The sequence below is a fragment of the Lissotriton vulgaris genome, chromosome 4_1 (genome assembly GCF_964263255.1).
Source record: "Lissotriton vulgaris chromosome 4_1, aLisVul1.2, whole genome shotgun sequence".
NCBI classification, from domain to species: domain Eukaryota; kingdom Metazoa; phylum Chordata; class Amphibia; order Caudata; family Salamandridae; genus Lissotriton; species Lissotriton vulgaris.
Window position 1 is genome coordinate 1,867,277,350 of NC_141691.1, and position 13,105 is coordinate 1,867,290,454.

The 13,105-nt window shown below is 44.7% G+C and overlaps 1 protein-coding gene across 1 annotated transcript in view; it reads right to left on the reverse strand.

Annotated features, from left to right (window-relative positions):
* Nucleotides 1-13,105, reverse strand: part of ANXA13 (annexin A13) — a 200,537-nt gene that overhangs the window by 50,871 nt on the left and 136,561 nt on the right. The window contains exon 3 of the mRNA XM_086966189.1: nucleotides 12,547-12,641. Coding sequence (XP_086822315.1) covers nucleotides 12,547-12,641 — 95 coding nt within the window. The remainder of the gene's footprint in view (nucleotides 1-12,546; nucleotides 12,642-13,105) is intronic.

Consider the following 13,105-nt stretch of genomic DNA (forward strand, 5'->3'; position numbering starts at 1 on the left):
GTTCAGTGTAGATGACAAATTATGGCCCTCGAGGCCTTCCTGATTGTGCTGGACTGCGTTTTGTTAAAGTGCATGAGATAAGAGAGTACAGCAGGTGGGAGACGTGAAGGGGAATGAGCTGCGGAGACACACTCACAGTATCTATGTTAAGAAGGCTTTGCAGGTCCATTGTATGACTTGCAATCTGTGTCAAGCTCTACAATGTTGTGAACCCCATAACCAGGGTTCTTCAGGCCATAGTCTTCAGCGAGAGAGTAAATTCTACAAATTCACCCAGGAACAAAGAGATGTAACCCAGGTGCTGGTACATCACTGCCACTGCCAATAGTTTGAGGTAATGGCATCTATGCACTCAAAGGACGGAAAACAGATGTGCAAGTAAGATCAGTTGGAACTAAGCAGTGCAAGAGGCTTCTTGCGAGATGTGTGCCGGGAATCTTAGGGTGTTGAGTCTGCGGGAATGCCGCAAACCCTTGTGAGAGTCTGCAAGAATTTTAGTGAGACTGGGCTTTGGTGGTTGGAACTGAAGAAAGAATTTTGGCAGCTAGAGAAGCTTTTAGATGGATCCCTAATCCTAGGCTTGATGTTTTTGGAGTGTTCATATATGGATATCAACAAAAGAAGAGAGGTTAATGTCTCTTATAAGCCACTTGGATGGAGCCAACAGATTCAAGATATTCGCACCCTATTTGCGTTTGAAAGAAAGCCCTCACACACCGACCTAGTCAGTGTCATGCTTCATCATCGGGCCCCACCGAAGAGACCTAATGCCTCTTCGGTGTGCTACGACGCCAGAAGACTGCGGAGCTGGTTTTGTGTAAAGGGTGTGTTGTGAGGATAAATTAAGCTTAAAAAGTGTCTAAAGGGTATCTAAAAAAAGTTTATTAATGATCCCTAGGACACGAATACAAGAGTTCTATGTGTCTGAATTGTAAAGCCAAAGGTAATGGTTGGTTTAATTCAGAATTAATATGTCAACATGTTTCAGCCTTAGTGTTGGTTTTATTTTACCTAGGCATTCGTCAGGACAATGATAAACCCCGGCGGTATGGACTCTCTAATCGTCCACCCTGACCTGGGGACGTGAAAGTGAAAAAATAAAAAAGGTGTTTAAAGTGCATAAAAATAGGAAGAGCAAATGCTCATTCCAAAAATCACTCCTGGTTTTGGAGTGTCTCGGCACCTGTGGAACAAAAAAGTACGGACAGACATATAGGACAAACAAACAATTATTTGTAGGGCTATGCCATAGCACTTTTCGGTTCATGGTGCTCCAAATAAGTGGCAGCAAACGTGTTCCCAGAATAACTACTAGAGTTAAGCACCATCCACAAACCCTCTAGGGATGATACAACTAGTTCTGGGAAGTGTAGTGAAAATAGTGATTTAAAAGAAGCCGTGAGTGGTTTAAAGGGGGTTAAAATCACATGGTATAAGTGTTTCAAAGGATCAATGGACAAAGAGTCAGTGACCCACACACGTAAGTATGATGTAAAAACAAGTCTCACTTTAAAGATTGGCGCTATCTGCACCATGGGTCTCAGGAGGGGGGTTGGAGTGTCCCTGGCACATCCTAAAGATAAGAAAACATAGGCTAGAAACATACGGAATCGCGATTGACTTAGCTTCATAGTATGGTTTTGGTCCGATCGTCAATGCAGCATTACTCACGCCCTCAGCACTCGCAGCCCGCTTGTACACCTCGTACTACCTCTACCGGACCCCGACGATGGAGAGCGGGGCCGGTATATTCGTTTTAAAGGGCTGTGTAACGTTGTTGGCGCTCTTCCGGGTGGGCGTGGCTATTCCCGATCGAGGCCAGGGTGTTCTTTCCCGTGGGCGCGGTTCGGTGAAAACGAGGCTTGGTTGCACTCGTTTCTATGGAAACATTGTGTTATGTCTCCAAAGGGAGGCTTGCCTTAATGGGCCAATCCTTGACTTCGGGCCTGAGTCTTCGTTCGTCAAGGAGAAGTCAAAAATAAAAAATAAAAGATATATATAAAGGCGAGGCTTGGTTGTGCTCGTTGCCATGCAAAACATTGCATAGTATTTATTAAATCGAGGCTAGAGTCTTTAGGCCGATCATTAATTTTGGGGATGTAAATAACAGCAGTGTTACTTTGCTGTTTGAGATGGGTTAATATTTCTCGCCAGTACAACACAATTTGTCTTGGCTTGTGTGTTTAATCGAGATCTACAGGTATCTGTACGTTTTAGGTGCGCAGAGTAAAATAAGCGCAATGTTTACTACATGAATGTGAATATTCATAAGAATCTGGGAATTAAATTCTTGATATTTACAACATTGATGTTTATTTGTAAATAGTGCGCTACTGATCGAACGGACATGATTGGCACACTTTTCAGATTGATCTCTTGTTTGTTTGTTTTCCCTGAACACTTAGTACTTTGGCAAACATTAAAATCAAAGGGTTTCAGTTTAGTACAGTATTCCATGGGATATCGTCATTAAGCCCAATGATGTTGGTACCTAGACGGTACACCCACCGCTGTTCTTTCTCAAAGAGTCTGGTAGGGATGTTTGTGGTACCAGTAATTTTTTCAATTATTGTCCATTTCATATCATTCGGGGTATGGTTATGTTCAAAAAAATGTCGGCTCAGTTTAGTTGTTAATTTTTTGCATCGGATATTACTCCGGTGCTCACCAATGCGCTGTTTCACTTTTCTTGTTGTCATGCCGATGTAGCGTAAGGAACAGGGACATGTTATTAGGTATATCACATTGTTTGAGTTGCAATTCGTATGAGCAACTTGTGTCCAGATTTTTCCTGCTTCCAAAGAAAGTGATTTTGAAGCTTCTGTAAGATGGCATATACTACAGTCTGAGCAGGGATAGTGTCCTGTAATGGGAGGAAGACCCCATGCTGTTGTGACTGAGGGTGTCTGAGGGTCAGTCTTATGTTTTGGGCGGGTGTGAACTAGGGCATCTCTTAAGCTTCGGCCTTTTTTGAAAGAAAACATAGGTTTTTCCCAGTCTTTTTTTGCTGACTTTATGATACTCCAATGTTTGTTTATGGTTTTTTTCATATAGTTTGATAGCCCATTGAATGTTGTCACACAAGTGAGTGGCACTGGTTCTTGGTTGTTGACTTTTTCTTCTAGTAGGACTTCTCTCGGCTGATTCCTAGCTCTCTTAAAGCCTTTATTGAGGATAGCAGAAGGATATCCTCTGTCTTTCAGTTTTTCAGTTAGACTTGAGGCTTGTTCCTTGAAGTCAGTAAGTGTACTGCAGTTACGCCTTAGCCTCAGGTATTGCCCATAAGGAAGGTTCTCTTTTAGGGGGCGCGGATGAAAGCTGCTGAATTCTAATAGATTATTCTTTGCTGTTGGCTTATGATGAGTTTTCGTGGTTAGACATGTGCCAGAAATTGTGATCAGTACATCCAGAAAAACAATATCAGTTTTGCTTGTGGTATTTGTAAATCTCAAATTGTTGTCTAGAGTGTTAATCCACAACAGGAAGGCTTCCAGATTACTCTCACTGCCTGTCCATAACAGCAAGATATCATCAATGTAACGCTTCCATAGAAGCATTGATGAACAAAATTTCGCAGTTGAAGGAAGAATGTGCTGGGCTTCAAAATCCGCCACGTACAGCCCGGCCACACTAGGGGCAAAGGTACTGCCCATCGAGGTACCCGAGCATTGAAGGAACAGCTTATCCTTAAAAGAGAAGAAATTTTCTTTGAGTGCTATTGTCGCACAATCAATAATGATTTTTTTTGGGGTTTGATATTCCCATACAATTGAATTCAATGCCTTCCCCAGGACTTTGATGGTATCGTCCTGGGGGATGCTTGTGTACAAGCTTTCAACATCCAAGGTCACTAGTGTGACTGAGTTGACCTCGAATGTAATGTCTGCCAGGAGATGTAGTAGACTTTTGGTATCTTTCAGGTACGAAGGAGTTGCCTGTACCAGGGGCTTCAAGAACTGGTCACAGAACCTAGAGAGAGGTTTCAGTATTGATCCAATCCCGGATACTATTGGGCGACCTGGTGGTGGTAACCGGTTTTTATGCAGTTTAGGTAGTGTATAAAAATATGGGATGATGTTGTCATTGGTATTCAGAAATTCTGCTTCATTTTTGGAGATGTGTTCATTGTCTACAGCCTCTTTAACTAAGGTGGTGATCCTTTTAGTTAGATCAGAAGAGGGATCAGTCATTAATGGAGTATAATTCCTGTTGTCATTTAGAAGATCCTTACAGGTTTTATCATAGTCATTTGTGTTTAGTATGACAATGCCACCGCCTTTATCAGCTGGTTTTATGGTTATTGAATTGTCATTTTGTAGAGCTTCTAGTGCCTTATATTCCGCAGTCGTGAAATTTCCAAATATTTTGGGGTTCTGGCTAGCCTCCAAGTCCTTGAAGACTGCCTGTTCAAAGGCAATGATAGCTGCTGGTACCGTATGAGGAGGAGGGGTGAATGTTGAATTGGGTCTAAGCCCCGTATCTCCTTTCCTGATTGCGTCGTTGAGGTCTGTTTTTCCTTCAAAGAAAGCCTTTAGTTTCAATTTCCGAAAGAAACCGGCAAGTTCGCAATGAAGTCTGAATTTATCGGGTCTTGCTGTAGGGACGAAACCTAGGCCTTTTTCTAGAACCTGGTTCTCCATTGGTGACAGGATTCGTTTGGACAGGTTGGTCACTAGACTTACAGTCCGCTCGTTCCTGGTTGTTGGGCACTGCTGCGCGTGTGGTTCGACACTGAGTCGTCCTCTGTCCAGGAGACTCTGTTGTTGTTGTTGCCTCTCCTCCTGCCTCTTCCTCTCCGGCCGCTCTCTAAAAAAGGCTGCCTGTATTGATTTTGAAAATGGATTGGGGGCATAAATGCTGGGTTCCAACCCATGAAAGGATATTGGGGTTGTTGGTAAGGGTAGGGAGCTGGGCCCATCTCCATTTGTGGTGGTTGCCACTGTTGATGGTAATTCGGGTTGCCTGGTCTCCCTCTGTTGTTCCTGTTCCCACGGTTCCCTCTTCTTCTTGTTTTTTGGGCAGAATCATTACTTGATCCGCTGGTATCGGAGGAGTTGTCATCTGATTGATCTGATTTATTTGTATTTCTGGCTGGAGGGACGAAAGTGGCTGCAGAGTAAGGGTATACTGTTTCAAAAGAAATTTTTTTTAGATCCTTTTGGAATTTTGTAGCTTTTGATTGCATTAGATTGTCCTTATACTCTTTCATTTCGCTATTTATTTCATCCAACCTTTTCTTATAGCCGGTTATTGTGGCTTTGAAGGTTGATTCAGTCTCTCTAATTTCAATCATCAATGCCTCAGATAATCTGAATGCTGTCTTTATGATTAGAACCAGCCAATCACGCGTACAATGCCATGCGATCATGGCCCAATCTTTTCTAAATGTTGCATCATTGAGGAAGATGCGAGGGGCATTGGTGACTAGTAAGCCTCTCGGTGCTGTATTTGCAATAAGGTATTGTTTCATGATAGTACCATGTAGGATAGTCCGGATGTGTTCACGCTTTTTTTCGGTAAGATTTTCCCATTCTGTAGTATTAGCTATGGCTTGGGAAATGTGGGGGTCTGCAAATAGAGTAGGGTCGGACATTAGTTCCTCTATCTCAGATTCCGAGTATGTTAAGCCTAAGTTAGCCATGGTGAGACTAGGACAAATAGGTAAAACAGGCAATGATACGAAAAAGAGTTATCTTGCCTGAAGTAAAAACAAACTCTCACAGCTGTGCGCTGCTAGGGTACAGAAAAACAATGGGAGAGATAGGGAAGTACAGGAACACTCTCTTGATCCCCAGTAATATGTCAATAAACAAAAGAAGAGAGGTTAATGTCTCTTATAAGCCACTTGGATGGAGCCAACAGATTCAAGATATTCGCACCCTATTTGGGTTTGAAAGAAAGCCCTCACACACCGACCTAGTCAGTGTCATGCTTCATCATCGGGCCCCACCGAAGAGACCTAATGCCTCTTCGGTGTGCTACGACGCCAGAAGACTGCGGAGCTGGTTTTGTGTAAAGGCTGTGTTGTGAGGATAAATTAAGCTTAAAAAGTGTCTAAAGGGTATCTAAAAAAAGTTTATTAATGATCCCTAGGACACGAATACAAGAGTTCTATGTGTCTGAATTGTAAAGCCAAAGGTAATGGTTGGTTTAATTCAGAATTAATATGTCAACATGTTTCAGCCTTTCTCCCTTTGGAGACATAACACAATGTTTCCATAGAAACGAGTGCAACCAAGCCTCGTTTTCACCGAACCGCGCCCACGGGAAAGAACACTCTGGCCTCGATCGGGAATAGCCACGCCCACCCGGAAGAGCGCCAACAACGTTACACAGCCCTTTAAAACGAATCCACCGGCCCCGCTCTCCATCGTCGGGGTCCGGTAGAGGTAGTACGAGGTGTACAAGCGGGCTGCGAGTGCTGAGGGCGTGAGTAATGCTGCATTGACGATCGGACCAAAACCATACTATGAAGCTAAGTCAATTGCGATTCCGTATGTTTCTAGCCTATGTTTTCTTATCTTTAGGATGTGCCAGGGACACTCCAACCCCCCTCCTGAGACCCATGGTGCAGATAGCGCCAATCTTTAAAGTGAGACTTGTTTTTACATCATACTTACGTGTGTGGGTCACTGACTCTTTGTCCATTGATCCTTTGAAACACTTATACCATGTGATTTTAACCCCCTTTAAGCCACTCACGGCTTCTTTTAAATCACTATTTTCACTACACTTCCCAGAACTAGTTGTATCATCCCTAGAGGGTTTGTGGATGGTGCTTAACTCTAGTAGTTATTCTGGGAACACGTTTGCTGCCACTTATTTGGAGCACCATGAACCGAAAAGTGCTATGGCATAGCCCTACAAATAATTGTTTGTTTGTCCTATATGTCTGTCCGTACTTTTTTGTTGCACAGGTGCCGAGACACTCCAAAACCAGGAGTGATTTTTGGAATGAGCATTTGCTCTTCCTATTTTTATGCACTTTAAACACCTTTTTTATTTTTTCACTTTCACGTCCCCAGGTCAGGGTGGACGATTAGAGAGTCCATACCGCCGGGGTTTATCATTGTCCTGACGAATGCCTAGGTAAAATAAAACCAACACTAAGGCTGAAACATGTTGACATATTAATTCTGAATTAAACCAACCATTACCTTTGGCTTTACAATTCAGACACATAGAACTCTTGTATTCGTGTCCTAGGGATCATTAATAAACTTTTTTTAGATACCCTTTAGACACTTTTTAAGCTTAATTTATCCTCACAACACACCCTTTACACAAAACCAGCTCCGCAGTCTTCTGGCGTCGTAGCACACCGAAGAGGCATTAGGTCTCTTCGGTGGGGCCCGATGATGAAGCATGACACTGACTAGGTCGGTGTGTGAGGGCTTTCTTTCAAACCCAAATAGGGTGCGAATATCTTGAATCTGTTGGCTCCATCCAAGTGGCTTATAAGAGACATTAACCTCTCTTCTTTTGTTTATTGACATATTACTGGGGATCAAGAGAGTGTTCCTGTACTTCCCTATCTCTCCCATTGTTTTTCTGCATATATGGATATCCCCTGTCCAGGATGATGATGTCCAGGCATCAAATTTCCAGACAAATGCCATTGCACTGCTGGTCGCCAAGATGCTTGTTGGACCCACTCCAAGTTCCAGTTGAAGAATGTCAAGGAAATGAGATAACGTTTAAAGGTAGAGCGTTATGTAGGGAAGCCCGACAATATCCGAGTGCTTGTTAAATTGGAAAGACATGTTTGTGGTACATTTTATTCAAAGGTTTACCCTTCTAGTTGGTTGGCAGGGTCTGCCATAGAGAATCTCAACTATGAGCTTGATAATTGACAATTCAGAGAGTAAGGGTCCAGTCAGATTGGGGAGAATACCTTACTGGACAATCTTCATATACGACTTTGAGTCATTCTCATGATCGTCCAAACAGTTCTGTTTTGAGACATCTTTTGAAAAGCTTGTCGTTTGGTTCTGCCCTAAGTTGCGAGTCCAAAGTGCTCCAAAGCTTTGACTCTTGTACTCCCATTGAATGGTACCCATGCTTTAACCGTATGAAAGGTCATGCTAAATGTTATATGAGGCGAGCAGTGTATCAGCGGTGTGCAACAAGGGTGAGCAACGTGATACTTGCATATGTAAAGCATGCAGCTACCTCAGGCGAGGTGTCTTGGCGCAGGGGGCCGTTGGGAACATTAAGCGAGCTATTGCCCAGAGTCACAAGGTGTTGGCCTAACCTGCCGCCAGGGATCGAACAGCGAGCCCCTGTGTTCAGGAGTCAGCTGCCCTGGCTGCTGCACCACACCACTTCCTTGTGGAACGTGGTGCAGTGCTTGAAGGTGAGCTGGTGATTTATTACGTAAAAGCTGTGATTACCATTCAGTCATAGAGCAGTACAGTGGCGGCTCCTCCGTTAAGGAGGAGGAACGTCGCCCCACAGCTTTTCGCAGTGTGAAAAAAGGAAAAGAATTTACAATAACTCTACGTTCTAATCATAATCGTTATTTTTTTCTGCTGCAGCAGCTTTGTGGGGCGGGCTGCTCTGCTTTCAGAGCAGGGGGAGGAGTGGTGAGATCTCTCTGTAAGTGTGCTTGAATGTTTGACCAGCTGTCTCGGGCCGGCCAAGCAGTCATGCACATTTGCATGTTCTCCACCAAGGCTGCATTACAACCTGGGTGGAGCACATGCCCAGACTCCCATTTCCTGGCTAAGCGCCGAACCAACGCTGTGTTGCCATTGGCTTGGGGGGGACTGGGTGCCTTCTGTTTCCCTGTGAGAGACGACAGAGGAGAGATGCGGAGATAAGGTAAGTTGATTTATATTTTGTTTTTTTACACCCTCTATCACCTCCCGCTCACCACCTCCGATCCGTGCCAGCCGCCACTGGAGCATTGTAACAGTCAATATGTACTTATATTGGACTTAACTGTCCATCCAGAACTAGCAGTTGTGTTATTTATGTATGTTTTACACTGTTCTTTTCTATTTGATTAAATTCACAGTATTCTGTAAAGTATATACATATATGCCTTATCTCTGAGTCCCTGCTTATTGGGAGTGAAATCAAATCCATGATCGAGACTCAAGATAACTGCAAGGTATGATGTACAGTTCCTAGTAGAGAGCCCTGATAGAGGTTTTTATTGTATTTTATGTGTAAGTGCACTTTAATAGTTGTGATCATTTACTGGCCACATGCAATAAATGACAAACCTCTATGCCCCCAAACTGGTGTGGGGTGAAGTGCTTGTGCCTGAAATGTTGTGTGATTAGATCTAATGAGGATTCTTATTAAAGTGCTTAAGTGACTCCACAAGGTTGTTATCCACATTTTAGTAAAACCACAATAATATAAATAAAAGAACGCTTCCCCTCAGAAATGAACTGGCAGAGGCTCCGATTAATTAAATATTCTGGACAAATTATGATTTTAGGAGCAGGTCTCTGTTTGACTTCATGTGGGTTAGTAATTTCATTGTGATGGTTGAAGAAGTCAAGCTTTCAGAGCACTCAAAGTGAGAGAGGACCAGATTGTTCTTCCACATGCTCAGTAAGTGGCACATCTGTACACAGTCCAATGGAGAAAGAGTGTATCCAAGAGATCAATTCAGGGGCATTGCAAAAAAGTTCTACATTCTTTTGACGGATGCCCGTTCACAGCTCACCACAGAAATGTTGTGCCCATAACTGAAACCTATTTGTCCAGTTCACCAAATTGCACTTCCACTACTGTCTGAGCTCTCAAGCTCAGGTGGAGTCCAGGCGTGCAGGGTCCTTTTCCCTCTTGGGGATTCCTTATACTATCCCAACATCTTAGTGTGTGGGGTCCTTCTACTGATATTGATAGAGCAGATATGAATTTACAGGAGAGTCACCTACCTGGCATAGGATGCTTTTAGTAGATACCTTCAGAATATGTGTTTCTTAATTCATAATTACCCATAATTTTCCTCTATTTTGGGTTATTCTTTGAAAGACCCTTTTTATGAATATATCTGTGGAACTGCCTGCATCACCGCTGTCAGGATTTACTATTAATGGTGTTGCTTCCCATCAGCTGTAAACGAATCTTGATGCTGGGGGGAGATGGGGAGCAGATCTAACTAAGTGCTGGGGTCATTCGAAGAGCCAGGTCTTGAGGTCATTCCTGAACTGGGGTGGGAGATAGTCTGAGGTGGAGGGGTAGGGTGTTCCAGGTCTTGGCAGCCAGAAAAGAGAAGGGCTTTCCTCCGGTTCTGGTATTACGGATCCGTGGGGCAGTGGCCAGGGCGAGCTGAGCAGAGCAGAAGTGTCTTTTGGGTGCGTGGAAGGAGGGGCGGATGTCTAGGTATGCTGGTCCGGCCTTGTGAGCATGGTTAAAGAGTTTGAAGCTAATTCTTCTGTCTGTTGGGAGCCAGTGGAGTTCACAGAGGTGTTGAGTGATGCGGCTGTGCTGGGGGAGGTCGAGGACCAGTCTGGCTGCAGAATTCTGGACCTTGCCTTAGGTTTTTCTGGGTAACGCCGGCATAGAGAGCGTTGCCGTAGTGGAGTCAGCTGCTGGTGTAAATGTAAAAATGTAAATCTGTATTTGTAAAGCGCGAACTTCTCACCCTTACGGGCCTCAAGGCGCTGGGAGCCATCGTGGAAATTAAGTGAGCTATTGCCCAGCGTCACATGGTGCTGAGCTGAGCTGCCGCCAGAGTCGGGGATCGAACCGTGAAACCTGTGCTCCGAAGTCAGCTGCCCTGGCCGCTGCACCACACCTCTCCACATGAGCACATGGGTGACAGTCTTTCTTGATTCGGTGGGGATCCATCTGAGGGTCTGTCACAGCAGGTGGAAGACATTGAAACAGGTCTAGGATACTGAGTTCATCTGGTGGTCCAAAGTGAGCAAGGTGTCTAGTATGATGTTGAGGTTTAGTGTGTGATTTGTTGGGGTGGGGGGAGTTCATAGCGGAGAGGGCCACCAGGTATCGTTCCTTGCAGAGGGGGGATCCCAGGAGGAGGACTTCTATCTTGTCTGAGTTGAGCTTAAGGCAGCTGTTCTTCATCCAGGTGGTGATGGCTTTCAACGCTTCTTAGAAGTTGTGCCTGGTGACGTTGGGTTCGTTGGTGAGCGAGAGGATCAGCTGTGTGTCATCGGTGTAGGAGACGATGTTGAGTCTGTGTTTCCAAACGATGGTTGTGAGGGGGCCATATAGACATTGAAGAGGCTGTGGCTGAGAGTGGAGACCTGGGGCATTCCGCAGTTGGTCTCCCTCGGTACCAAGAGGTATGGCAAAGTCTGACCCTTTGTGTTCTGCATGTGAGGAAGGATAGGATCCAGTCGGGGGCCTTGTCGCAGATGCCGGCGTCATGGTGTCTAGTGGTTAGGGTGCGGTGGGAGAAGGGGTTGCATGCTGCAGAGAGGTGCTGGAGGATGAGGGCAACGGTTTTGCCCTGGTCAAGGAGGGACCGGATGTCATCGGTGGCAGCAAGGAAGGCGGTCTCAGTGCTGTGATTGCTTCGGAAACCGGATCGGGAGATGTCCAGGATGTCGTTTGTTTTGATGAAATCGGCTAGTTGGTTGTTGATGGCTTTTTTGATGACTTTTGCTGGGAAGGGGAGCAGTGAGATGGGCATGATGTACTTAAGATCTGTTGGGTCTGCGGAGGGTTTCTTCAGGAGTGGGTTGATTTTGGCGTTCTTCCAGTCGTCGGGGAAAGAGGCAGTCTCGAGGGAGCAGTTGATGGTTCGGCATAGCTCAGGTGCAATGGCGGGGGTGGCTCTGTGGAAAATGCAGTGAGGGCAGGGGTCCGATGGTGCTCCAGAGTGGATGCTTGTCATAGTCTTTATGGTGTCATCCGTGATGAGTGGCGTCAAACTGAGCAGGGTCTGTCCGGGGCGTTGGTTAAGGAGGCTGATGGTGCGATGGGGAGGTCCTGGTTGCTGAAGTTGTGGTAAGTCGTCTTGGTCTTGTAGTGAAAGAAGGTGTCAAATCTGTAACTTTGAATAGTTAAATGTCTGCTCTGGGACACATGTATTCATGATACATAGTATTAACCTCCCTAGCCGTGCTGTGGATCTCAGTGGCTGGGGTTCTGATTATAATTATAAGTGATAGTTAGTATGGAAGGGGCTCAGCTGCTGGTACTTTTATGAGCAGCCTTTTCCACTGTTAAATCTGCAGGAATTCCCCAGCAGCAAAAATCTGCTGGTGACATCTCTCAACTTTCCTGTGAAAGGCAGCTATACCACCAGATCCTCGCCTGGCAATACTGCTGCATCTCTAGGTAATACCAGATATAGTATCACAGTAATGTGGAAAAAATGCAAGGTGACCTAATTACCAGACACATTTTTGAAAGCAGACTAGCTGTAGGCAGGGTTGTATTCAGGCCCTGTGCATGTTAAGCAAGGACTTCTAGTGATTAGAGGTAGAGTACAGTACATTTAGAAAAGCCCATATTTGCATTGGGTGAGCTACATATCAACTGAGAAGCTTCAGACACCCAAATGTTTTCCTCAATATGCATTTTTATTCATTGAAAAAAAAATATTTGCAGTACCTTGCCATAAAGAGATTTGTACTTTTTCTGTATTTCTTGCCTTTGGTCTGAATTCCGATTTGCTAGAATTTCGATGATGGCCTTTTCATCTGTTCCTGTAAAACACAAGTACAATAAAGGAAAGCATAAGCACACTTCCCTAGTCTCCATTTTGGAAGATAAGGTGTTGGGATGGCCTTCCCTTCATCATCATTAAGTTTAGATGCACGACCATAAATGTCTATTCAGTCAGTTGTATCAGCAAATAATCTCGCACTTACACCATTATTCCTATCTGTGATTCCACAGGACAGCTATGGTGGTGGCAGTTTGTGTTTTTTATCCTGATGAATGGTGATACCCCGAAATTGGGACTAAAATGCTTGTTTCCGGCCCAGGAACGACCTCGCCTGGAAATTTGGGCTGGACTGTTCCCATGAGGCACAGGGTCAAGACCGATTTAGATATGGCGGGGTCCAAATTGGGGTGGCATGGTGAGCAAAAGAACAATGGATTAAACCCAGATCTCTTGACTGGGGGTTAGGGGTTGAAAGGTTTTAGTAGTCCATCCATCATCTTG